This window comes from Osmia bicornis, chromosome 13 (assembly GCF_907164935.1).
Source record: "Osmia bicornis bicornis chromosome 13, iOsmBic2.1, whole genome shotgun sequence".
Lineage (NCBI taxonomy): Eukaryota > Metazoa > Arthropoda > Insecta > Hymenoptera > Megachilidae > Osmia > Osmia bicornis.
In genome coordinates, this window is record NC_060228.1 from 8,381,001 (window position 1) to 8,405,968 (window position 24,968).

At 36.6% G+C, this 24,968-nt stretch overlaps 3 protein-coding genes and 1 pseudogene across 7 annotated transcripts; 1 reads left to right on the top strand and 3 right to left on the bottom strand.

The window, feature by feature from the left end:
* Positions 1-84: 84 nt before the first annotated feature.
* LOC114879814 lies at positions 85-12,362 on the bottom strand (annotated as a pseudogene).
* On the bottom strand, positions 7,229-8,372 carry LOC114879812 (60S ribosomal protein L18a). The gene is made up of 3 exons (XM_029195112.1): positions 8,279-8,372; positions 7,718-7,897; positions 7,229-7,642 (listed from the first exon to the last, which is right to left on the bottom strand). Exons 1-3 carry the CDS (start codon positions 8,294-8,296, stop codon positions 7,307-7,309), a joined length of 534 nt encoding a protein of 177 aa, XP_029050945.1. The 5' UTR covers positions 8,297-8,372; the 3' UTR covers positions 7,229-7,306.
* Positions 12,363-12,687: 325 nt separating the features above from the next.
* On the top strand, positions 12,688-23,161 carry LOC114879806 (mothers against decapentaplegic homolog 3). 5 transcript variants are annotated; one of them, XR_003789994.2, is made up of 7 exons: positions 12,688-13,095; positions 17,450-17,658; positions 17,743-17,981; positions 18,075-18,298; positions 18,388-18,701; positions 18,766-20,955; positions 21,063-23,161. XR_003789994.2 is itself a non-coding variant. In XM_029195100.2 (6 exons), the coding sequence occupies exons 1-6, from the start codon at positions 12,896-12,898 to the stop codon at positions 19,032-19,034; spliced, it is 1,455 nt and encodes a 484-aa protein (XP_029050933.1). In that variant the 5' UTR covers positions 12,688-12,895; the 3' UTR covers positions 19,035-23,161. The 5 variants fall into 5 exon arrangements, 2 of the variants coding, with proteins under 2 accessions (XP_029050933.1, XP_029050934.1); XR_003789993.2 differs by having other exon boundaries at positions 18,766-20,097; positions 20,166-23,161; XR_003789995.2 differs by having other exon boundaries at positions 18,766-19,548; positions 19,914-23,161.
* A 189-nt stretch (positions 23,162-23,350) lies between these two features.
* Positions 23,351-24,658, bottom strand: LOC123988428. The gene is made up of 3 exons (XM_046288461.1): positions 24,655-24,658; positions 24,545-24,597; positions 23,351-24,167 (listed from the first exon to the last, which is right to left on the bottom strand). The coding sequence occupies exons 1-3, from the start codon at positions 24,656-24,658 to the stop codon at positions 24,024-24,026; spliced, it is 201 nt and encodes a 66-aa protein (XP_046144417.1). The 3' UTR covers positions 23,351-24,023.
* Positions 24,659-24,968: the final 310 nt, after the last annotated feature.

Consider the following 24,968-nt stretch of genomic DNA (forward strand, 5'->3'; position numbering starts at 1 on the left):
TTTTAAGTACTTTAGAGAAAATAAGAAAGAAAGGCGAGTATTTAATACATAAAGATGTGATTTTTATTATATATTATATACAAGTACATTTTATTTACATCATGTGTATTAGTACATACATTTAAAATAACAAATAGTAATAAACATTTCAGCATTCAGTGATACAAGTGAAATGCGACGAGATATAAACCTTAAATTAATTATATACATAGTAAATTAGAAAAGATGTTTAACTTATTTTTTGTAACTTTACAAACTTTGTACACTGTTTTACATTTTTATTTATTATTTTGAAAAAAGTAATAATTCTTTTTCAAGCTACTATAGTAACTAAGGTTTTAAAACAGGCATAGAACTAGGTTCAGGTAATAATCCTAAAGTTTGTAAGCAAATCTGTGCTGCTTCTGCTTTAGCTTGTTTTTTATTAGGACTTGCCACACTTGGTTTATATTCAATTCCATTAACTTTAACCTGAAATATAATATTGGATAAAAATATGTACAATTTAATGATATAATAAAATGTAAACCATTAGAGTTATATACTTTAAAAAGAAAATTTTTTCTATGATCTGGTCCACATTCAAAACACAGTTCATACACTGGAGCACCAAGTTTCCGCTTTGAACAATATTCACCCAATAACGATACTGGATGTTTTCCTGTAATATACGAATTTCAGCTTATTCATATTATATCACAAATAATTAATAGTATGACGATTACTAAAATATACCTTCCAAAGTTTTAATTGCCGGTACTAGCGGTTTTGTAGCTTTTCCCACTTTTTGTCCAATATCTTGTTCTGAAACTAGGCCTCTTTTATCCAATTTTACTTCAAGCTGCAAGGGCTCAAGTGTACCTTCTTTATTTTTTCCCAAACCCTCCCCTGGTCGCCAACCCATCTTCTGTAGTAAAGCCATACCCATCCCACCCGAAACAGGCTGTGCTGATACTAACTGATCCTAAATAGTTTATTAGATTAGGACATAATAAATTTTGTAAAATCAACCAAAATTAAAAAATAAGAATGACAACAATATATAATAAAATATAATTTCGTTACTCCATATCCAATTGTGATATCTCAATGTAGTAACTGATTATATTAAGTTCAAATATTTTTTGGGTGAAAATACTTACCAAAAAAAATCATAAATTCGACATCACGCCGCTGAAGTTGTTTCTTCTTTGATGTAGCTACGTGCCTGTAACAAACCCTCAGGTGGATGCAGACTAATGCTAAATATCCCAGCTTTATAACAAAAAGATACAATAACTCCTGATGAAATCCTAAGATGGGAAGCTGATGATAATTAGCAATAATCTCACAGGAGCCCATTACATATTCGATAGCAATTATTTTTTCTTGTACATTGTTAATTAACTGCAAAGTATATTAGCTACATCGTTTATCTATTAAATATAGAAATTCTTATATAAAATAATGATGCTCCTGTGTCCATGCAGACACAGAATCTACTTCTATATAAGAAATAGTCTGTGCCTACATCACAGTTCTTATCAGATCTGCTATATTAGATATAGCATTGATCTTAATAGAGACTGTACCTGAAAACTTGTTACAGGCAATATCAGTATCAGGCAATGCGTGGTGAAAAGAAAAAAAGTAGGCAAAAGCTATAACGTATATAATACACATGTTTCAACATGTGTATTAACGTTCCATAATGATAACTGATCAACTATTTCATATGCAATAATATAATTAGATGAAACACTACTATTATAATTTATAAAATAGATTTCAATGATCAAACAAATATGAAAGGGCAAATAATGAGATATAATCATCTTGCAAGTAATACTGTTACCTTACGAGCCCAGGCTTGATAACCTGAAGTAAGTTCTGCAGGTGAGAGCACTTTGGCTCCAGTACTGCCAGTAAACTGCCCTGGCATTTGTTTGCTCTCAGCCCACGTCTTCATCTGTTAATTATAAATCATACAGTTATACAATATACAATTATATGTGACACAATTTAATCTTATACCTCATTTTGAGCACGATACATTTCATTCTGAGCAAACACATCATTTGGATTTTCTCTTAATTTTCTCATTGCTGCTAATCTTTGGGATACTATCGAACCGATATCCACTGTCTGTAAATACATATAATGTATGTAGAAATCTAAACAGGGAATTATATTCCTTCCTACCTCTGGCGCTGTTGGTTGGGGAAAAATAGTTGATTGCACTGAATATACAGGAGCAGTCGGAGGCATTATAACAGAAGGTTCAGTCGGTACAGAAGGTGGTACAAATTGCTTTTTTGGTTCTGGTTTTTTTGGTGTAACTGGTACCCACTCGTTTTCTGTAAAAAGTTGAAAAATTGTAAAATACAAGTCAAAATATCACTTCATAAACCTGAAGTTAAAGATAGATATATTACCGCTTTTTCTATGATGTTGTCCACTCGATACAGGAAATTGTAAACGAAGCTGGTTGGACGATTCTACAGTTTTTTCTTGGAATGTTTTGGTAGGCAATTGTTTTGCATCCTAAACATACCAGTAATAATACATAAACGAATTAACTATTAATATTATTACTTTGTTAGTTGTTTCAAACTCACTCGAATATTCATTATAATAGAACTAGGTCGTCCCTTAAGTAGAAATGGATGATGAAAGCCTTTTTCAGACTCACTTCCATCTTCTTCTGAAGAGATACTAGAAAGTTCTCCCAATGCTTCAGATTTTGATAACGATTTACAAAAATCTAAAACAAAGAAATTACTTTAACTATCAAATATGTTACTAATAATTAAGAAATCATATTTTTACATTAATAATTGAAACGCTTACCTGTAAGTTCATCTACCGTTTTTCCACCAGCTTGTATTGCAGCAATAGCTTTGTCCTGTTGTACTAATGGTAATGTTCCTTGTTTAATCATATTTATTGCATTCCTCCTTGCTATTTCCAACAATTTTTTCTTATCAATTTCTATTCTTTCCCTTATAAAATTTATAAATGTATAATTTAAAAACGACATTAATGGAATTACGTACAGGTATATTAACAAGTATACTTATAGATTAATAAATAAATCATACTAACTTTCGTTCCCTACTTCTACTTCTACTTCGTCCCCGTCCATACTTATCTCTGCTTTTATCTCTGCTATGTCTTCGCCTTTCTCTACATTTCGTAACTTTTTGTCTATCACTGCTTCGACTTTTATCGTGTCGATCTGTACTTCTGTCTCTTCGTTTATCTCGACCTCTGCTTCTACTTCTATGTGAACTTGTACATGATCTAGATTCCGAAGATCTTTTCTTTTCTTCTAAATGACAATTATGACTATGCTTACTATCTCTGCTTCCAGTTTTATTGGTATAGTTACATATTTTATCTTTATATTCACTATCCATATATAATTTTGATTTATCCACATCTCCTAATCTTTTCTTTTCTTTTTCTCTCAAAATAAGTCTCAAATCATTTTTTGCAGTTACTCCTTTTGAAAGACTCAACCCTTTATCTTCCACTTTTTCCAAGCTTGGACTTAACGTTGATGATCTATGCAAACTGCAGTGTATCGGACCTGGACTTAATGTTCTATTGTCTGTACTAGTATCAGATAATTCACCATCTTCCATCCTGGCAGCTTTTTCTTTTTCTTTATTTTCTATTTCTTTCACGGTCTCATTGTAAACTGCACTATTTTTGAGGTCTTTTATTAGGATTTTTCCTTGAACTGCTTGTTTTGGTTTTTCTATATATACAAACAAAATATTGTAATACAAATTTATAGGTTTAATAATAATACATTTTATTTAAAATAATATTTTGTGAAGGAACAATTATCAAATAAATAATACAAACCAAGAATTATAGGTATTAACTGCTCTTCAGATTCATCCTGAACTTTTTTTGAAATAGGTGGTAATTGAGGACTATCTGGCTCGTTTGAAAAAGCATCTGTTATCTTTGATTCTTTTTTAACTAACACTAATTCTTTGACATTCTCTGATGCACTGATATTTTTTTTTCTAATCCATTATCTTTGTTATGACATTTCCTTTTTATGTTATCATAAGTATCAAGTTTTGTTATTTTACTTTTGGGTTCATCAGTATCTGATGATCTACTTGAATCATTTTCATGCTTCCGTTTTGTCTTCTTTTTATGTTTTTTCTTCTTCTTAACACCTATTTATTACAAAAAAGAATTGCTTTTAAATGTAAGTAATATGCATATATATATACCTACCTATATTTTCAAATATTAATAACAATTATATCTTACTGTTACTGTCAAGATCACTATTGCTCTCAGAGGAATAACGTTTTGATTTCTTTTTATGCTTTTTGTCTTTATGTTTATGTTTTTTTTTAGACTTTTTCTTTTTGATCTTAATTTCATTAGGGTTTTCGATTTTAATATTAGCATTTGGAACTTGCTGATCAGTATTTATAGGTGATACTATTCCTTCTTCAGCATCAAATGTACTAAACAACTCTGTCAATATTTCATTTGATGATTTCTCTGGTAATCCAGGCTCCGGCTTAATTTTTATTTTATCAACGCCGACAGTTGTTATTAAATTTGCGATATCAAACAAGTCTCCCATTACTAACATTTATTCATTCTAGTGCATTACAAAAAAAGACAAATGTATTAAGTAAAAACTTTTGTAGATTTAATGTACGAAAACCGACCTCATTCCGTTGTATGTCATCTTATTGAACGCACAATCGCCATTATAGGATTTGAAATCAGCGACATCTCTTATACTAAAAACAGGGACTACAGATACAAGAAGACAGGACATCTCTTTGTTCTCACGGACTCGTGCCCTGCGGGGTCTCAGACACCCCAAATGCCATAATATCGGTACTCAAACAGTGTTACTGGTACTACAGGGTCCCGGACACCCCAGGACTCCTGTATTTCTCTTCCTAACTTATTGAATAAACGCATTAGGACACTGAACGTGTTGATTTCTTTACTCCCTTACATTTCTTTCTTTACATCCCAGCATCCCTTACATCCTTAGATTCTTTTCATACATACATCACTTACATCTCATTATCCCTTACATCCCTACATTCTTTTCATCCCTACATTCTTTCCAACTCTACATCCATTTCATCCCTACATTCTCTTCATTCCTGCATTCATTTCAGCCCTACATTCATTTCATCCCTACATTCATTTCATCCCTACCTTCATTTCATCCCTACATTCTTTCCAACCCTACATCCATTTCATCCCTACATTCTCTTCATTCCTGCATTCATTTCAGCCCTACATTCATTTCATCCCTACATTCATTTCATCCCTACCTTCATTTCATCCCTACATTCTTTTCATCCCTACATTCATTTCATCCCTACCTTTATTTCATCCCTACATTCTTTTCATCCCTACATTCATTTCATCCCTACATTCTTTTCATCCCTACATCCCTCATATCCCTACATCTATTGTATCCCTGTAAACCTTATAATAACTATATTACAAAGACTGCTTTGAGTAAAGGTAAGTAAAGGTAAGTTGGTTTTTCGCCAGAAATTTTGCAAAATTTAGTTCCTCTTCTCGCCGCTAGATGGCGCTGATTCGACATCGAAATTTTAGTTCAAATTTTTGCCGCTAGGGGGCGCTCTATTTTTGAGATTTTTCGCAAAAATCTCGAAAAAATAGCGCCCCCTAGCGGCCAAATTTGGAACTAAATTTTTTCGAAAATTTTAGTTCGGATTTTTGCCGCTAGGGGGCGCTATTTTTTCGAGAATTTCGCGAAAAATCTCAAAAAATAGCGCCCCCTAGCGGCCAAATTTGGAACTAAATTTTTTCGAAAATTTTAGTTCGGATTTTTGCCGCTAGGGGGCGCTATTTTTTCGAGAATTTCGCGAAAAATCTCAAAAATAGAGCGCCCCCTAGCGGCAAAAATTTGAACTAAAATTTCGATGTCGAATCAGCGCCATCTAGCGGCGAAAAGAGGAACTAAATTTTGCACGATTTTACATAAAAATGTTGGGAATGTGTGAAGAATGCAGGGATGTAAGGGATACAGCGATATAAGGGATGTAGAGATGTAGGAAATGTAGGGATGTAGAGATGTAGGAAATGTAGGGATGAAGAGATGTAAGGAATGTAAGGATGAAGAGATGTAAGGAATGTAGGGATGAAAAGAATGTATGGGTGAAAAGAATCTAGGGATGGAAAAGAATGTATGGAGGAAAGTAATGTGGGGATGAAAAGAATGCAGGGATGAAGAGAATGAGGGATGAAAAGAATGTAGGAATGAAAAGAATGTAGGGGTGAAAAGAATGCAGGGATGAAGAGAATGAGGGATGAAAGGAATGTAGGAATGAAAAGAATGTAGGGGTGAAAAGCATGTAGGTATGTAAGGACTGCAGAAATGTAAGGAATGTCGGGATGTAAGGAATGCAGGAATGGAAAAGAAGCAGGAATGTGTGAGAAGCTGTGATGTAAGGGATGATGTAAGGGATAAAGAAATGTAAGGGAGTAATAAAATCAACACGTTCAATCTCCTAATGCATTTATTCACTAAGTTCGGAGGATAAATACAGCAAATTAGACGAGCACAGAAAATAAGATAAGGGTTGTGTATGTTTAACAGGTAGGTCTGTACCCCTCGACGGTCGCTATAACACTGAGGGGATTCCACTTCGCTCTTGGTCGAATGGTTGATAACGATGCCGCAGCCAGCTGGCTACTTTTACTTATCTTTACCCGAATCAGTGGCCGTAAATATTTTTTTTTTTTTTTTAACATGGGGAAATCTTGCATAAGACACCCCACCGACCCCTCCGGGTGGGCGGCGGGGGAGTGTCAAATTCCTACTGACTAAAACCCCACGGCGACCGACACTGGCGCTGAAGGAGGGCTCTGGAACCTTATGTATATTACTCCGGAGCCCTCCACGCCTGCCACATTGGTACCCAGCTGGGGTGCCTAACATGTGGCCGACACCGGGGGTCGCACCCTGTGCCGGCTTTTATTTGAGCCGCGTGCAAAGGCGTCTGGAGCCCCCACTCCCGACGCCAGGGGCCCTCTTTTAGTGGTAAAGCCATCATATCTGGTGTTGAGAGAAGTCATTATGTAGTCATTATGATGACTATTACCACAATAATCCCTATGATGAAATAAACTTGTACTACACTCATTTATGAATCATAACTAATAACCATATACATAACTATTAGATAATGGGAAGAATTAAAAGAGTATCACGTTAGAATAGATGTTGTTTCTTTATTGGATCAGATTTATATATTCAATGACAATGTGTAAAACATATCTTTGAAAATATTTAAAGGAAGTAGGTACGCGGTTTTCGAACACTGAAAAGCGGCATACGATTCTTGTGCTGAATACGTTTTGGTAATGGAAACCTGATTTTGGAATCATGGAACTGTTTAACTTGAGGTCTTCTACAGTTTGCTGCTTTTACAACGTTAACTTTAATAATTTGAATTGAATGGGCACGAGCACGATGACGAGCTCCCATATCTCTATAACACTGTGTTACTGCACCACTAACAGACAGATCTCTATATTCTCTGTACATGTTATGAGTTCCAGATCTGGAATCATATCTTAACCAAATTCCAAAATTCTTTATTTTTACTGGAGTTTTCTCTGCAATCTGAAAAATAATAGAGGTTTAATTTAAAGTACTTTATAAATGGTTTCAATAATGTATAATTCATTTAATAATTACCTGTTTGAGAGAGACAATTTCTCCTGTAGATTTTTTGAACTTTTTTAGTTGACGCAAGAAGTACCAAAATCTAGATTTTGCAACAATAGCATCAGGTGCAAATATTCTCATTTTATATAATGGAGTAGTCTTTTCTTTTTCAGTCGGCAACTTACGGCCGATCACCTCGAATTCTTTCAACTATAAAATCATAACATTAGTATTATTTAATTAGTTTACATTGAATATGAATACATTTACACGTGATAAGGTTAGACATATTAAAAGACCATCGATCTGCATTGATTAGCATCGATCTGAACTGAAAGTTATTTTCATTAGTATTTGTCTTAATGTATATTTTAATTAAACAAACTATAATTAACAATGAAATCGTAAAATATAATTTGAACATGTGTCGGTAATAGCATTTTAGGTTAAGTGTATATCCGTATGCAATTCCATTTTATTTTTATGGTTGTAAATAATCTTTTATAAAATATAAGGTTTAGAGGTTGTAGAAAATCTGTTTTAATAAAGAAATTTATTAATTTTCAAATATAACTTTAAACATTTACTTACTTCTCCTTTGGCTTTCATTTTGCCGTGTATATGGTACTACGATAAACCGGAAAAAGGTCACTGTAATTGTGACCAAATCGGAAATGAAGCCATACTGAAATATTACGATTCAAATATTAGAAAAAAATAAATTGAAAAATAGGTACTCCGTAAACAATTAATACATTTTACTAATTTATTTAATTTAGATTAAGATTGTTAATTTGTATAATTTATAAATTTTTAAAGCATAGTTCTAGCACTAAAATTTAAATCACTTTCCTTTTTGAGAAAAAATAATGTATTGCCTTATTCGTTATTGTAAAAATAAATGTATATGAAAATTTTTGTTAAACTTTTATTGATAATTACAGTTACAGTTTAAACTTAAGCAATTTAATAAAGAAATTACGGATTTTTGTGGTTGTACATTTACACAATCCTTGCTAGTCCAACATTCTCATTTGGGTTAAAAAGTGCTTACATTATAAAGACATTTTACGACCCTCAATAGATATATCCACAGCCCTTCTAGTTGCTTTTATCCTCTTATTATCTATATAATTCTTCATGTGTCTTTCAAATCTGTTCATTTGTTTTTTAGTACTCTGTTAAAATATTTTAATAATCGTTAGTTTAATAATATTATTTTACTAATAATAGCCATGCACAAAATAGTCAATACTCACCCTACTAATATCGACATCAGACTTCCAGTCTGGTCTTATGACATAATCTTTATTGGAAGGTCTAGGAACCCTAGCTCTTCCAACCCAGCCGGGATCCCCAGGCCTTAATGGTCTAAATGAAATAAATTTATTAATATTTGAATAAAATTAATTACTTGTGAACAAAAATTAAAAGAATCCATACTTAGCATCCCCTTTCAAAGCTTTATTAATATCTTGAGATTTTTGAGAAGAACCACCTTCTTCGATTTTTCTTCTTTTTTGAGGGGTTTGTTCTAAATCTCTTTGCATTCTTTCCTCTTTCGATAAAGCCTTGAAGTCTGCTGATAAATTAAATATCGGACGTGCCCATTCGTTAATTAATTTTCCTGCACGTTCTTTATTTTCTTTAGTTTCTTTTGGATGTTTGTAAAGATACATTACAGCTTTGCCAATGCCAGACTGTTTCAAAGAACCTTGATCGATCCTTGGAAACTGAAATGTATATTAATCATATATTATTTTTTATCGTATAAGTATAGAAACATCAAAAGTATATACTTACTTCCCATAAAAGTTTTAAAAGACTGTCTCTAATCTTTAAAGAGGGTAATGATCGGTCGGGCATCGGAGCTAACCAATCTGTTAAAACTGCTAATACGTTATGTTCCAAAAAGGCTAATTGTAAATCATGTTTCTTAAGTTGTGATAATACTTTTGGTAACATAGCGATTTTAGTAGTAGCTGGCTTATTTTGTTGATTTAATTTTCTGTCTTCTTCTGATGCTGTTTTCATATCGGATAAAAGTTGCGCTATAATATCGTCATTGTCGTTGATTATATCAATATCTTTTCTTTTTCGTCTTCGTGATTGTTCCTCTTTTTTACGAGCCAACATGCGATCAAAGTCTGATAATGAATCATCACTGAAAATTAAAATAGTTAATTATTGCCTTTAGTAATCATAATGCGTCATTCATTATTTTAATAGAGCAAAATTATCGTTTGCTTGTTGATAATCATTTTTTATTACATGCTATTACTTACATATATCTGCTACTCCTGACAGACATATGTTAAATTATTAAAATGAATTATTTCCACAATGTATTCCATTTTTCTGTAATGTTTTAAATATAAAATTTTATCAACTTACAATCCTCCTCCTGTAATGATTCCATCATCAGAATCTTCATTTTCTTGTTGTTCACTGATAACACCTTCTCCAAATTGTTTGTTCCCTGTTTCTTCGCCTTCTTCTTCTCTCTCGGCTTGATCTTTTTTCGTTCCTGTTCCATCATCGTCACCTTCGTTTTCCGAATCTGTTATTCCGTGTTTCGACTTTTTACTTACTTTAATACCATCCCCTTCTTCTTCGGAATCGGATAAAACCCTGTTTCTTTTTCTAACAGCATTCTCAGAATCTTCGCTACGACTCCTTGATCTTCTGGATTTTGATACTGACCGTGATCTAGATCTCGATTTCGACGGAGACGAATGTCTCGATCCAGCAGCGGATCCTGATCTCGATCGTGCACGCGAATGTGAACGCGAACGGGATCGTGATTTAGAACGCGACACAGCCGGTGATAGCGAACGAGATTTTGATTTTGATCGCGATCTTGATCTCGATTTTGATCGTGATCCTGATCGCGATCGAGAACGAGACGCTTTCGAGCTAGAACGAGACCGAGATCTGGACTTGGACGACCTGGAACTGGACCTGGATCGAGAACGAGAACTTTTTCTTGAATGCGGAGACTGTGATCCCTTTCGCGATCCTGACACGGATCTTGATTTTGATCTTGAAACCGATTTTCTTGAACCAGATTTTGAACGCGATCTCGATCTTGAACCGTGTCTCGAACCTGATGGTGTTCTTGATTTCGAGTGCGACGGAACTTTTGGTTCCGCAGATGGTGATCTAGATATGGATCCTTTGCGTGATGCTGGAGGTGAATGTTTCTCTGATGCAGAACCAGATCTCGAGCGAGATCTCGATTTACGTTTGCTATCCGGAGAACATACAGGTGATTTTGAACTCTTTTGAGAATTGGGCGAACCTTTTCTCGATCTATCCAACGACGGAGATTTTGATTTAGAACGCGATCGAGAATTTCTAGTATGCGATAACGAAGGATTCTCTGTAGGTGATGGAGAACGAGATGCTTTTTTCTCATTTAAGGGAGATCTTGATCTACTGCGCGATTTTCGAATCGGGCTAATCGAAGGTGATCGAGATCGGGCTTGAGATTTTGGTGAACCTGAACGAGAACGGGACCTGGCGGTTACTTTTGGCGATCCAGGTGGAGAACGAGAATTTGATCGAGAACGCGGTTTAGAACACGCCGATGGGGAAGGAGATCTAGAGCAAGATCGCGAATTCGCTTTTGGCGATGAACATTTAGACGGCGGATTGCTTCGTTCGGCCGAACTCGATCTAGATCTAGATCGTGAATGTTCTCGCGATGCTGCATCAGAACTTTTTCTGGATTCTGCCAACGAAGAACTTCTTGATCTTGAGGGTGATTTTGGTGATCCCACTGAACGTGGTGATTGCGGTTCACCTTCAACAACCTTTCCATCTGGTTCTGGAGATGGAGATTTAGACTTTGAAACGCTTTTTCTTTCTATAGATTTTGAGCTAGATCTAGATGATCTCTGATTCTTTATGGAAGAAGGTGAAGCTGATCGACTTCGTACAGGTGAACGAGAGGGTGATCTAGAGTAAGATTTTCTAGAATTTGTATTTGAAGGTTCAAAAGGTGGTGATCTTGGCTGTGTAGGAGACGACTGATTAGATCTAAAAGAACATTTTAAAGACTGTATTAATATTATAAAAAGTACTTTATAATTACTTAGATGTGTACGGCTTATTAACCTTGGAGAAGGACTGGCAGAGTTTGATTTTGATCTACTTCTAATAGACCTCTGAGAATCTGCAGACGGACTTCTAGATCTATCGTGTTCATCTTCTGAATCACTTCTCTCATCTGCAAATAAATTAATTCTATATTAGAATAATACCTTTAAGTAGATTACACAAATCATAGAAATAAAAATTCATGTCTATATGAATTTTCATATGTGTTAATAATCATGTCTCCTTGGTATACATTTATTAAAATTTTAAAACATTAAATTTACCTTCACGATTCATTGCGCTTATATACAAATCAAACATACACTTTGTCAATAATTATTATTAATTATTCCGTCTTTAAAATATTCAGGTCCGATAAGTTTTCATCAAATGCCTGCTAAATTGTGTAACAACTTTTTGTTTTTAATAATAAATCGGGATTGACAAACATGCTCAATAAATATATTTATGTCAAAATAACATCAGAAATAAAGAATATTTGCACTAAACACGAGTGATTGGCCACTCTGGTTTTAAGCTATCACTTTGTTAGGTTAGATATCTAGAATCAACCAATCGCTATGTTTCGTAAATTGAATATAATCTTTTACCACGGACTTTTATGACTTCGTATGTATAGTGTATGCATATGATTATAAGTTTATCATAAAATCTTCAAATACGATTATTTTTCCTAAATTCATCGTTTCCGTGTAATTGTTAAGAATCATTTTATAAGTGATTAGCATAGTAATAAAAATATATGATTATAATATTCAAATAAATAATTAAAATTGAAAGAAAATTTGAGAAAGCTTTGATGCTGTTGCTCTCTGCTTAGTGTATATTCAATGACTACTTCGAAATTGGCCGAAGATTGCCGAATTTGATCGAATGCGTTCAAGGAACACTATGGCGGCCGTGGCAAAGTTTTCGCCGCCCGTATGAGAAATTCGCGTTCGTCGATTTAATATTTCACGGTAAACGTTAATAGTACAGTAACCCTGTTCGGGTTACGTAGCCAAGACCGCGAGTGAATATTTGTTCGTGTTTTAACACGTCGAAGCAGACCGATGCGGGTCGCGCGCAATTTTTGTAGCGCAAATCATGACTTCGATGTTGTCCAGCTTTAACCCGCCTATCGTTAAACGATTGTTGGGTTGGAAGAAAGCCGAAGGAGAAGACAAATGGAGTGAAAAAGCTGTTAAAAGCCTCGTTAAAAAATTGAAAAAATCCACTGGCCTCGAGGAACTCGAGAAGGCCATTACTACACAAAGTTGCAACACTAAGTGCATTACTATACCAAGGTACGCTCACTTTGCATACTTTTCTGTGGGTATAAATATTGTAATCAATCCGAATTACACATTTTCTTCTCGTATTATCGTTTTTCCATATATTTATTTATATAACCGGTGAGTCATGCAAAAGCTTCGTTTTTTATATTTATTTAGATTTTTACCGAAACATCAGACATAAAAAGCAGTTGCGTGTGTTCATCGTTTAGATTTACGTATCTATGTGTGTATATATCACAACTTGACCACTCATTGACGTTTCTCTTTTACCATGAACTATGTGTACGAATAATTGCTTTCTGCTTCTTGTCAACGCATTTATCGCATCCAGTATTTCTACAATTTTCATATACTTTCTTACAAACGTGTGACAATCTGTTATATCAATAAATAATGTAACGCGAATTGTTTAAGAATAAAAAACTTGTACAATTGGTCGTTGGTAAACAAACGTGAGCTGTAAAATGAGTTCGAAAAACGTATTAATAATACCCATCGAACGAACTGTCTTTCGATTTTTAACGCGATATCGATCGTTGCATGTTTATATCTCGATTTGTATCGACACAAGTTTAAACTTATGCGAACAGGTAAAATGCAATGATGTAATGTTGCCAGGGAATTTTCAAGTTTCAACAGTTGTATATTAAGCTACTTCAAAGTTCTCACATAAATGCGAAGTGTTCAAACGTACGTTTCGTGTTTGTAGCTTTTTGGCAGTTATCCGATAAAAGTGATAATTAAAAAGCAAAGAACCGAACGAAAATAGTTTTCGATTTCAAACTGTTTTATATGTTGTATTATCTTAACAATTACGTAACAAACTGAAGGAAGATGCGATCGCGATAGTTAAACGAAAGCAACAATCATGAACAACTTGTAACGTTGTTCAAAAGAAATTTTTTGGAGGCAATGAAATAACAATTAACGCGCGTAGCGTCTGCTTCGGTTGAAAAATGTATCGTGGAATGAGACATGTGCGTGTCACGTTGCTGCACTATTCTTCAACGAGAGAATCTTTTCGAGGTTACGTCGATTTTACTTTCGATTTAGCGAGCATCTCGAGTTTGCGATACACGGCATCTATCGATCGCAGTTTTCGATTATCGAGAATAATTACGCGTTTCCTGCGTAACTTATCGTTTCTCTTCCGCTTCATTCAAACAGGTGTAATAAAGGTTCGTGTCAAAATACACTGGATGGCCGTGTTTTATCTTATCGCTACGTCAGATAATATGAACTGCGTACATCGCGCAACAAATAAATTTACAACGATACAACAACAAAACGGGGCAAGTTTTCCGGTGGGCGATTCAAGCACCATACAAGCAATGAAAAAAGAAATAATCATTGGAAATCATTTATTCATCGATTTCTCGATAAATTTGTCTGTTTCATTAGTACGCTACGCGCCCTTTTAAATTGATCGATAAATATCGATAATGCTATCGTTAACGACAATTGTAATCGGATTAAGATCGAAGTAGTTCGTATAAATAAAGTCGCGTATCGGAATCGATTGTAGCGGTGGTACGTATAGTTCGTAACGATTTTATTAATAGTAATCCTAGCCAACGTTGTTGCGCGTTCAAGGATATGCAGAGAAGAGAGGGAAAGTCTGTCCATCGAGAAAGGCAGATCCTTCTGTAACTCGAACGAAACGCATGTGTTTTGCGTTTGCGCAAAATTCTTTTCCCATTTCAGCGACACGAGGTATGCTTTCGTGGAATTTTCCGATCGATCGATCGAGATACATACAGGACTCCGCAGGATCCGTTCGATATTCGATTTCATCGTTTCGATACTCGTCGCGACGTTAGTCCGTTTTCACAATTGCTCAGGATCCGTCGGGGAATCACGCTCTATTATCAGGTGAAAGTTACATCTTATTACTTTCCCTTTCCTGTTTTTCAAAGAATCATTAGACTTTCGATACTTTTAATCGATCTTCAACGAGAGTACGTGGGATATCGTTGTTGCGCAACCGACCGATATTTTTGATAAAGAAGTCCTGTTCCAATCGCAGGATTGAGCGCGTTATCGAGATACTCTGGAGCGGTTGCTAAGTTAATTGATGTTTACGTAACACAATCGATACGGTAGGTAGCGTTTATGTAGAAAACGAGCGACACAGATTTCGCAGCACAGCAGCTACGTTTTCCATCGAATAGAACGAATATCCTGATTCTTATAACAGAAGAACTATAAGGACTTTTTAAAAAATCAGAATCGAAATGTATAACAAACGAAGAGTGTCTTGTTTCCAAGCACAATATGATTCATTCAACGTTCAAATTCCTACACCAGATTAATGTTAATTGTTCTTGTTGCGTCCACGTCTTGATTAATTGTACTCTCTAAAAGCTAGGACGAAAGGAAGGTGGTTTATTTCGAGACGTGCAAATAAAAATGAATAGGACAGACTTGTTTAGAAAGGTTCTATAAATGTAGGAACACTTGAATGGAGTACTTGCGAGAAAACTGGTATCGTAAATGATCCCTATGGTGTAGGGATGCGCGGGTACCCGATATCACGCGCTCGGGCGGATTCGGAAAAAATCGGGTTCGGTCGGGTACGGTCGGGATGATTCGGACGAGCTCCCGCGGGCCGCGGCCCGCGACCCAACTCTTAAATTTTGGGATAAGATGATTTTTATTATGTGGAAAAATAATACTTGTAACGAATTTATTTGAATACGAACTTCATTCCATGTCACCTGTATGTTCATTTTATACAAAATAAATTAATTGAAGTTTTACTTTAACGCAATTGGAAAATTCATTCTGTTACCAGAGTCTGGTGACAATTACAAGAAATCCACTATACGGGGACTGCCGAAACGAATATTTCCCCCTAGTTGATCGTAAAATTTCTTGTCTTTACTCCGGATCGAAATTAATTAAGATAACGATAAACTCTTTGGAAGGAGCGTTCATTCATTAGCGAGTTTGCCTTATTGGTATTCAATGAGCGTTGTTTTCAGCACGAACGAACCGGTGCTTTAAAAAACATTCGTATTCTAGCGGGAGACGCGACAATCCTTGTAGTCTAGCTATTTTCTTTTTTTCTTGTTTTTCGTCTGGAAACGCTAGGGAACCTAGAAACATCATTGCTGTTGAGGACAATACGTGAGGCCGGTGCAATACGCTAAATTATTCTACCCATGGATTAAATTTGTAAATTTAAAGCAGTATTAATTGTAATAAACTGAGACTCTCGATGAGAAAATACATTGCACGTCTCACGTATCCGACTGTTTTCTTTCCTTTCTTCGTTCTTAAAAAACGTGGGAGCACACAGCGTCCGATTCACCGTGTAATCGACGATTAAACCCGATTAAGTCGCGCCTCTCGTTTGATGCATACGTGGAAAGAATTTCACGGTGAACGCGACTCCGTGTCCTCGAGCCAGCCAGCTAGTGCTGCATGCGTCAGCAAGATGACTGAAATTGCAGAACGAACAGAGACCGTAGATGACTACGTTTCTGTGATTCTCCGATAGAACTTTGTCATTCGTCTAGCCGGATTCTTTATCTCGGTTATCTCTCGCTTAATCGCGCCAACCCGCCTTCCGTCCCGAGTTACATTTTTCAAACCAGTGAGTATATTATTCCTTTCTCGCATCTCTGTGCCAGATGACTCACCAATTATTCTTATCGAACTTACATTCAAAATGATTGATAATGATTAAAAATGATTGATCTTTCACGGAGCAATCGACACGACATTGTTGTTACCAGATTGTTGCTACGTAACAATCGGTTTCGGATAAAACGTTTTCTCGAAATCATTGCGATAGACAGCTATGACTTGCGTTCTGCGCTTTCGGTCATGTACAAGGTGTTCCATAATACCCGGCACCCTGTCCGCTGAAAAACAGCTGATCGGGTCTATCAGCGAAAGACTAAGAGAATGATTCGTAAAGAACGATACGTACACGGTTATTGGTCGTCGAACGATTTTCGATGTACAAGCGCCGGTCGTACAGTCAGCCGGTGTCGAGAGAAAAACGTTGAACCGAAGGTAGGACGGGTTGGTTTCTTTTTGTCGGTAGGCGCCACCGCTTCCGGCCCGGCAGACGCGAATACAGAAGCCGAGGGAGCAAGATTAAAGTGAGAGTTTACGACGGTGAACTCGTGTTGCTCTTCTTAAAGCTCGATGTTTCACCGATGCTACGTAGGTCGATGGCGATAAGTGCAGACAGGAGAGTTTCATTTTAATGTAAATCGAGTCCTTCCATCGGATAGAAAATTGTAGGGGGTGGAATTCGAACAATGGCGATCTGCTCTGTGTATGTTTAGGAATAATTCTGGGAAAGCAAACGAATCACTTGATTGGTATTTTTTTCTTACTTTCTTTAAAGGCCTAGCCCGGGCGGTGTCGGCGACAACGGTGTCCAAGGAGTACGCGGCAAAGGCCTGCCGCACGTGATCTACTGTCGTCTTTGGCGTTGGCCGGATTTGCAGTCGCACCACGAGCTGAGAGCAATCGAGCATTGCGAGTACGCGTTCACGCAGAAGCGGGACGAAGTCTGCGTGAATCCGTACCACTATCAACGAATACAAACGCCAGGTAGGCTGCATTAACGAACATCGAATCCTTGAACGATTCGTATGGATTACGGAATTGTTAACGCACCGAATGAAAAACTTACAGTTTTGCCAGCTATCCTCGTACCACGGCACAGTTTAGCCGGGGACGAGTCCGTCCTTTACAACACCTCCCTCGAGGAGCTGAGCGTCAGCGTGCCGGAGAACACCAACTTCCACGCTACCTTGAATCATCAGCACCATAATCAGCAGAGTATACCGCAATCGCCGCAGCAACAGCAACAACCGCAGCAGCAGCAACAGCAGCAACAGCAACCGACGAACAATCCCTATCAAGGAATGCAAGTTAGTATCAAAGTGCAATTTAAAGAGAGAGAGTTTGATTAGTTGGTCAACCACCACTTGCCAGTTCTAAACTCGAAGCTTCTTATTTTTCAGGGTATGCAGGCAACGAGTCCGGCCAGTGTCGGTAGTTTAGGAAGCGTTCAGGGTTCGCCGCATCCGGCGCCCGGATCCATGGATCCTCCTGCCGATACTCCTCCTCCAGGCTACATAAGCGAAGATGGCGATAACATGGATCACAACGACAATATGTCTCTGTCACGTTTGTCTCCCAGCCCCGTAGACGCACAACCAGTTATGTACTGCGAGCCAGCTTTCTGGTGTGTTCGATTATTCGTCGAGAATTGCGTACAGTTTAAAAGCGACTCCATTCTTATCTTATATTTCTTTTTTTTCTCGCATTGACCAGGTGTTCGATAAGTTACTACGAACTGAATACGAGAGTGGGCGAAACGTTCCACGCGTCCCAGCCCAGCATCACGGTAGATGGATTCACCGATCCAAGTAACTCCGAACGCTTTTGTCTGGGATTACTGTCGAACGTGAACCGTAACACTGTAGTCGAACAGACGAGACGACATATCGGTAAAGGAGCCAGACTGTACTACATCGGCGGAGAAGTGTTCGCAGAGTGTTTGTCTGATTCGAGCATCTTTGTTCAAAGTCCTAATTGCAATCAACGCTACGGTTGGCATCCGGCTACCGTTTGTAAAATACCACCCGGTAGGTATCTTCTTAATCGAACTACGTTACACAGGAGTCAGTTCTCAGGACTTTGTTGTTGCAGGCTGCAACTTGAAGATATTTAACAACCAGGAATTCGCTGCTTTGTTGTCGCAGTCGGTTTCCCAAGGGTTCGAGGCGGTGTACCAACTGACTCGTATGTGCACGATTAGAATGAGTTTCGTGAAAGGTTGGGGAGCGGCGTATCGCAGGCAGACCGTGACATCGACTCCCTGTTGGATCGAATTGCATTTAAACGGTCCTTTGCAATGGCTCGATAGGGTACTCACGCAGATGGGCTCACCGCGTTTACCCTGTTCTTCGATGTCATAAGATCGTATGCCTTTCTCCTTCGTGGATGCGGGGAAAAAAGATGAACACGGAAAGAAGAAGAGCTATTCGCACGCTGTTGTTGTCATCGTCGATTGGTTTCCCTTATCGCGAGTTCACACTTTCGTTCGAATCTTCTGCAATAATCAGCAAGTGACAAACAGTGCAAAAGAAAGAAAAAAAATATAGAAAGAGGTACGATCATTGTTCTCGCGAAGCGGTGTTATCTGCTCGCTTTGATAGTGTACTAGCGAGAGCTTGGTGTTCGGAAGTGTTCGAAGGAGAGATATTCGAAATGGACACAAAAGGACGCAGCGATCGATCGGTTGTGGAAAAGCTCAAATTGTGCTGAGAAATCGCCGATGCTACATCGACGTTTCCTCCGCGTTCAGAGGAAAAGGACGATGCACCGGAAAATGGGACGGAGCTACAGTTTACAGTTTCAACGAGCACGGAAAACCTATACTTCGGGTAAATCGGGACGCATGGAATTCGAGTGTATCGAGTAACGAAACAGGTAGACATTTGTCGGCACATGTTACACGACGGTTAGCGTTTACGATCCAGGGTTACGAATACGATTTTAACCGAATTAAGAACGGGCGAAGGATTTCGCGTGTTTCTGTGTGTATATGCATTCGAGTACGTATACATGTACATACGTGGTACGCGGGCAAGAAAAGTACGCTCAGCCTTTGCATATTTTTATCGCTTGTTAAACGAACGCACTCCAATCGCATAGGGCGTTAAGAAAGTAATGCTCCTGGCTTTTACAAATATGATTCTATGTGAACCACGGTTATTACTCTCTTAACACCCTGTACATAAAGTATACGTCAGCTTTTACAAATACGAATAATATTATGTACGTTCACTTTATAGTATGCCAAGAAGAATTTCTTATAAGACGGGGCAAACGGGTGCGTCTATTGTGCCCTAAGCAAAGTTTCTACTAGCGCTGGTCTATTCGGAGTTTCTGTTGGTGTTTTTCTTTTTCCTACGAGTCAGACCGACGAAAAGGAGAAATACGTAAAATACACTGTGTGTTTCGCTCGTACTTTAAACGGTAAGATTGAATTATACGGTGTTCAATATGTACCTAACTGTTCACGCGTTTCGTTCACATTGTTACAGTCTCGAATGGACCAGAAATGTTTGAATATCTTTACGGACGATCGCATCAGGTACCGATAGTTACATGTTTCTCTGTGTATTTTGGAAGTTTAAAGAGTGATTAGTAACACACGGATCATTCATTCATTAATCTAAATATCGACGAGAAGAGTATTGGAAGTTGGGGGGAAAAAATAATTGAAAATGTTAACTACGTATTAAGGTGTCTTATCTCGAATAATTGATATTCTTCTTAAGAAATAAGCGCTATGTTTCTAAACGTTGATAGAAGTACTAAGGGAGCACCGACTTTGTCGTAGACAGAAGTAACTATTTACTTGATATGTCGCATGAGAGAACAAATTCGATTAACTACCTTATCAACGGGACCAGTTAACACGAGGATGTAAAAACACATAGAGAGGAGTGGCAATTTTATTTCTTTTTAATAGATAAAATATTTGAAACAAGTAATAATGCAAAATAATGACCGAGGTCGTAGCAAGGTAAATGTCGTCCGTCGATAAGGTGTTAATTAGTCGAGTATCGAGAAAAATTTCTGCGGCCCATAGAAAACGTTAAAATGCACATTTTCGTGTCGATGTTCGTCGTAGCGAACCACACTCGTTAGATGAGAATCTGGGCTCGTTTCATGCTAGAAGAATATGGTTTCGCATTTAAAAAGAAATGAAGAAAAATGATCGATTCGATTCAATGTGTGATCTTATAGGATTTTGTACAAAGATAAAGAAATTTGATCGTAGAAGAGGAATGCAAAAGAGAGAATACACAGCGGGGTCTGGACTTAAATGTGAGATGTTTTTTTTTAGATACATCAAATATTGGTTTTGATATTTGAAATTATTTGACAAATTGTTTCAGAATCGAGCGTATTAAAATGTTTCTACTTTATTGCAGATTTTATATGATACTTCGTATTCGAGACTATACCGAAAACAAAAGGATTATCGCAGTTTTTAAAAACTGAAACGTCTTTCACGTAGAACATATGAGAGAAAAGAAACGAGATAACAAAGTTACGTATTTTATTATATTATGAGGTATATATATAAATGTTAGTATCGAGGGACGAACAGTCTTTGCACCAAGTGCATGGATTCAGTTATCTTTTTCTCTTCTTCTTCATTTTTTTTTCTTTTTTTAAATTTTTAACGCTATCATAAATGACTTCTATGGAGTCTTCTTACGTAGGATGGGGGCCAATCACACACACAGAGCGCGAGATTTGATCTCGATTAAAAAACGTAAAACGTTTCAAAGGATCAGGTTCCTCTTAATCTTTTTTTTTTTGCTTTCAACAGTTTGTAATTAGTGCTTTTTGTTTATTGGAAGTATACGATACAAACTGATGAACGTGGATCGATTTAGTTGTAATTACGTACTTGTAGATTCGATATGAATTAGAACGATTAAAAGAAAAGAAAGGATTGAGTGTGTAAGACATTTTTTTTACACCATTTTCGAAGAAAGGGGCAAATTATAGTTCATCGTTTTTCTTTTTTAAGATTGCAGATGTACCCATTTTTTTTACCGAGATGATGATGATGATAATTCATAAACTTGCCAGGCCATCGACCTTTACCAAATCGAAATCAATAGAAACACAGTTAATTTCGCGATATCTACTCTGGGGATTGACGAAGGGACGACATATTCGAACAATAGCTATGGAACGATATGCTGTAGAAGAAAACACGAGATTCAGAGTAAACTCAATACCTATATTGATTCTCGTATAGTGTTATAATTGCGTAGCCTAGGAACGCATTTGTCTTTCACGAGAACATCTTTTCTTTTTTTTCATTTTACGAACAAACATGTATTTCGACGTTGCGTTCACGATAATTACACAGGTCGTTTAAAGAAAAGATGTTTTACATCGTGAAAACAATGAAATCTTCTACGTATCTCGTAAAAGCGAAACGCGATATCGTCGGGCAGCTCGAATATAATTGAAGAAACGAATACATAAATGTGAAAAAGTAAATTTTCTTTTCTCGTGTTAATGAGATACGTTTCTTCCTTGGATTCGTGTGTGTTGGTCCTGTCTCGCACAAGATAAAATAATAATTACCGAACGAAACGCACGTGAATCGTGTACCGTTTGATTGTCGAACGATTTGACAATCACTTGCCTCCCTGCCAGACTGCCACTAGCGTATTAAATGTAAGGAAAATACGAACAACAGAGGGGGAATACGAAGAAACTTGCTTTGCCGGTTTTCTTCGTTATCCTCGGCTCTCCTCTCCTATTCGTTCGTTTCGCGTTAGCGTAAGATCAAAAAACAAAACACAATTTGTCCATTTTTTACAATCGGCGAAGAGAAGAGACAGATAGACCCATTGAGAGATGCATTTAATTTGCCAAAGTATGTTAAGCGTAGCGATTGCCAAAGTTTCTTTTAAGTACAACACGAATATTCGAGTCGATTAGTCGTGGTAGGAGTTGCTGCTATACACACAAAAAGAAAAAAAAAAAATGATTGTTACAGTTATCTGGACAATTCGCTAAACCGTTACCAAACTGTTAAATAATCGTCGTTAACGTTTCTCTCCTCAGTTTTATTCTACGTTACGTTTTAAGTTCTCTTGACCTATCGAAGGATCGAGCGGTCCGACGATCGTGAAATTGTTAATTCTATAACTACCCTTTATATTTGTATATTTTCTGTGCGAGTACTGCATGCACACAAAGGGAAGGATCGACTAAAAAGAAGGAAAAGAATAAACGTTTAGAAATCCAATATTTTTTTACACACTAAGGAACATTCTTTTACGTACGATGATACATATTCGATAACGGTTCATCTCGTCGATGTTTCCCTGTGGTGTGGATCAGATCGTTTTAATAAAAATGAAAATTTGCCAGACTAAGCGTCGAGAGGTTTTGTGAAAGAACGAATGTGGATTGAATATATTAGACGAGACGTTGCGACAAGAAATATCGAGTGTGAGACTGTATAATAGTTATAAATAAATGTACACGTTAAGTCTAATGGTAAATGATTATGTCGCTGTTCATTGCTTCAGTTAAGGAAGAACTATATACCCAACGATATCAAAAAAGCTACCGAAAAAGAAATCCATTGTTCGATGGAATCTAATTATAAAAACACAAAATTGGTAGGATCAAAGAGTAAGGAAAAGTAAAGATAATTTAAAAAAAAAAGAGCTCGTTAACGATCTTGTGGTGGCAGAAAATTTGTATGATCGACTATGACAATACATCTATATAAATATACAATGTTGTGCTTACATAACTTAGCCATCAATGTTAGTGATTCAATTTAATAACAACGATCACAGTAACACCTTAATGACTGGTTGATCTTGTTTTTCAAAAGTTAACATTGTCAAAATGCGTTCTTACGAGTTAATAATTTTCTAAAATCGCTAGAACGCAACCACCTTTCCTCTACGAATACTTAAACAAAATCTTCATTTGCTTGGAGATAGTTTCTGAGAAAAATTTCTTCTCTTACGAGACGTAATTGAATTTTACTCGTTTCCACGATACATATCTTCTCAATTACCAATACCTATCATCCAAACGAAACTACGTCATTCGCGATTACACCTTCTTCGAAGATCAGGGTATTAGAAGTAACATCCTATGACTTATTTAGACCAGATTGATATAACGATTATTGATTGAAAACACTTTGCCTTGCCAATGAATTAATTATACAAGATTCCTAATGTTAGGTGACTATCCTAGATACGGTCACGAATTTTCGTCGCAAAGATATCGCATACATAGTTCGAATACGTGAAATCATATTGATGAGACAGTCTTCTCGTCTGTTTCTTCTTTGTTCTTCAGTGTTGATCTGTTGCTAATGATCTCGTTGAAAATTGTTACAAATGAACCCGATGTTTAGAAGTCAACATCTTCTTCACAGAAAATATGCTCATTGAGAGACCAACGGTTGCAAGGACAAAGGCTGACGTCATTATGTTTCGGTCGACTATATTCTTGCGGAGCATAGACGTAACGGCACCCTGAAATAAATAATGCAAATTAATAAAAATTCACGATATGCACAATTAACATGGCGCAGAAGTATTCGTCCACCGTTTGAAACAGAATACTTTTTTGTTATATTTCAAATTTTTATTGCAAACTCAGATATAAAAGTTAAAAAATTCTCTTTTACTATTTTCTTCCCGATTTCGACAAATTTTAATTTTTTAAAACGACGAAAGCACATATCTTAGTAAATTAATTTGTATAGCTTCTCAAAAAATCTCAAGTCGTGCGGACCAATTTTAAACGAGGTATTCTATTTTCAAACGGTGGACGAATACTATTGCAGAATACGGTATCACCGAAGTTTGCAAAGCCTAGGACTCTGACCGAAACAAGTGTCGTTTTTTACCTGTTGAAATGATAACCTGAGGGCATAGAGGGTGGCAGGAGTTAAATACATCTCTAAATCACAGCTTCAGCTTCGTATTCTAAAAGAAAAGATTATTGTGTACTCGTTACGCATGGCATAGGTTTCAACCCTTTGCTCTTAAAAGTTTTTTATTTTTCATAGGAAAACAGCAGTTCAAAGCTTAAAATAATTTTAAACACAATGTTGCATTATGCCACGTTAAATCAAATACCAAGTCACCTCTCAAGCGCAAAGGGATAAATTTAAAAACGAAGGACACGTAGAATTGGAGCATATCCAGACTTGGGATGTTTACAAAATAAATGAATAATTGATATATATTCCAGACGATAAATGTTTACATATTGCTTTTAAAAATAGTTTCAAACGACACTTGCACAGCTCTATCGGAATACGTAATTGG

Coding starts and splice junctions, on each gene's coding strand:
- LOC114879812 (XM_029195112.1), bottom strand. Junction 7,643..7,717: donor AAATTGTCTCTCTCAAACAG/GTAATTATTAAA, acceptor ATTATTTTTCAG/ATTGCAGAGAAAACTCCAGT.
- LOC114879806 (XM_029195100.2), top strand. CDS start 12,896: ATGACTTCGATGTTGTCCAGCTTTAACCCGCCTATCGTTAAACGATTG. Junction 17,659..17,742: donor TCAACGAATACAAACGCCAG/GTAGGCTGCATT, acceptor AAAAACTTACAG/TTTTGCCAGCTATCCTCGTA. Junction 18,702..18,765: donor CGTTTGTAAAATACCACCCG/GTAGGTATCTTC, acceptor TTGTTGTTGCAG/GCTGCAACTTGAAGATATTT.
- LOC123988428 (XM_046288461.1), bottom strand. Junction 24,168..24,544: donor TCAGGTTATCATTTCAACAG/GTAAAAAACGAC, acceptor TATTTATTTCAG/GGTGCCGTTACGTCTATGCT.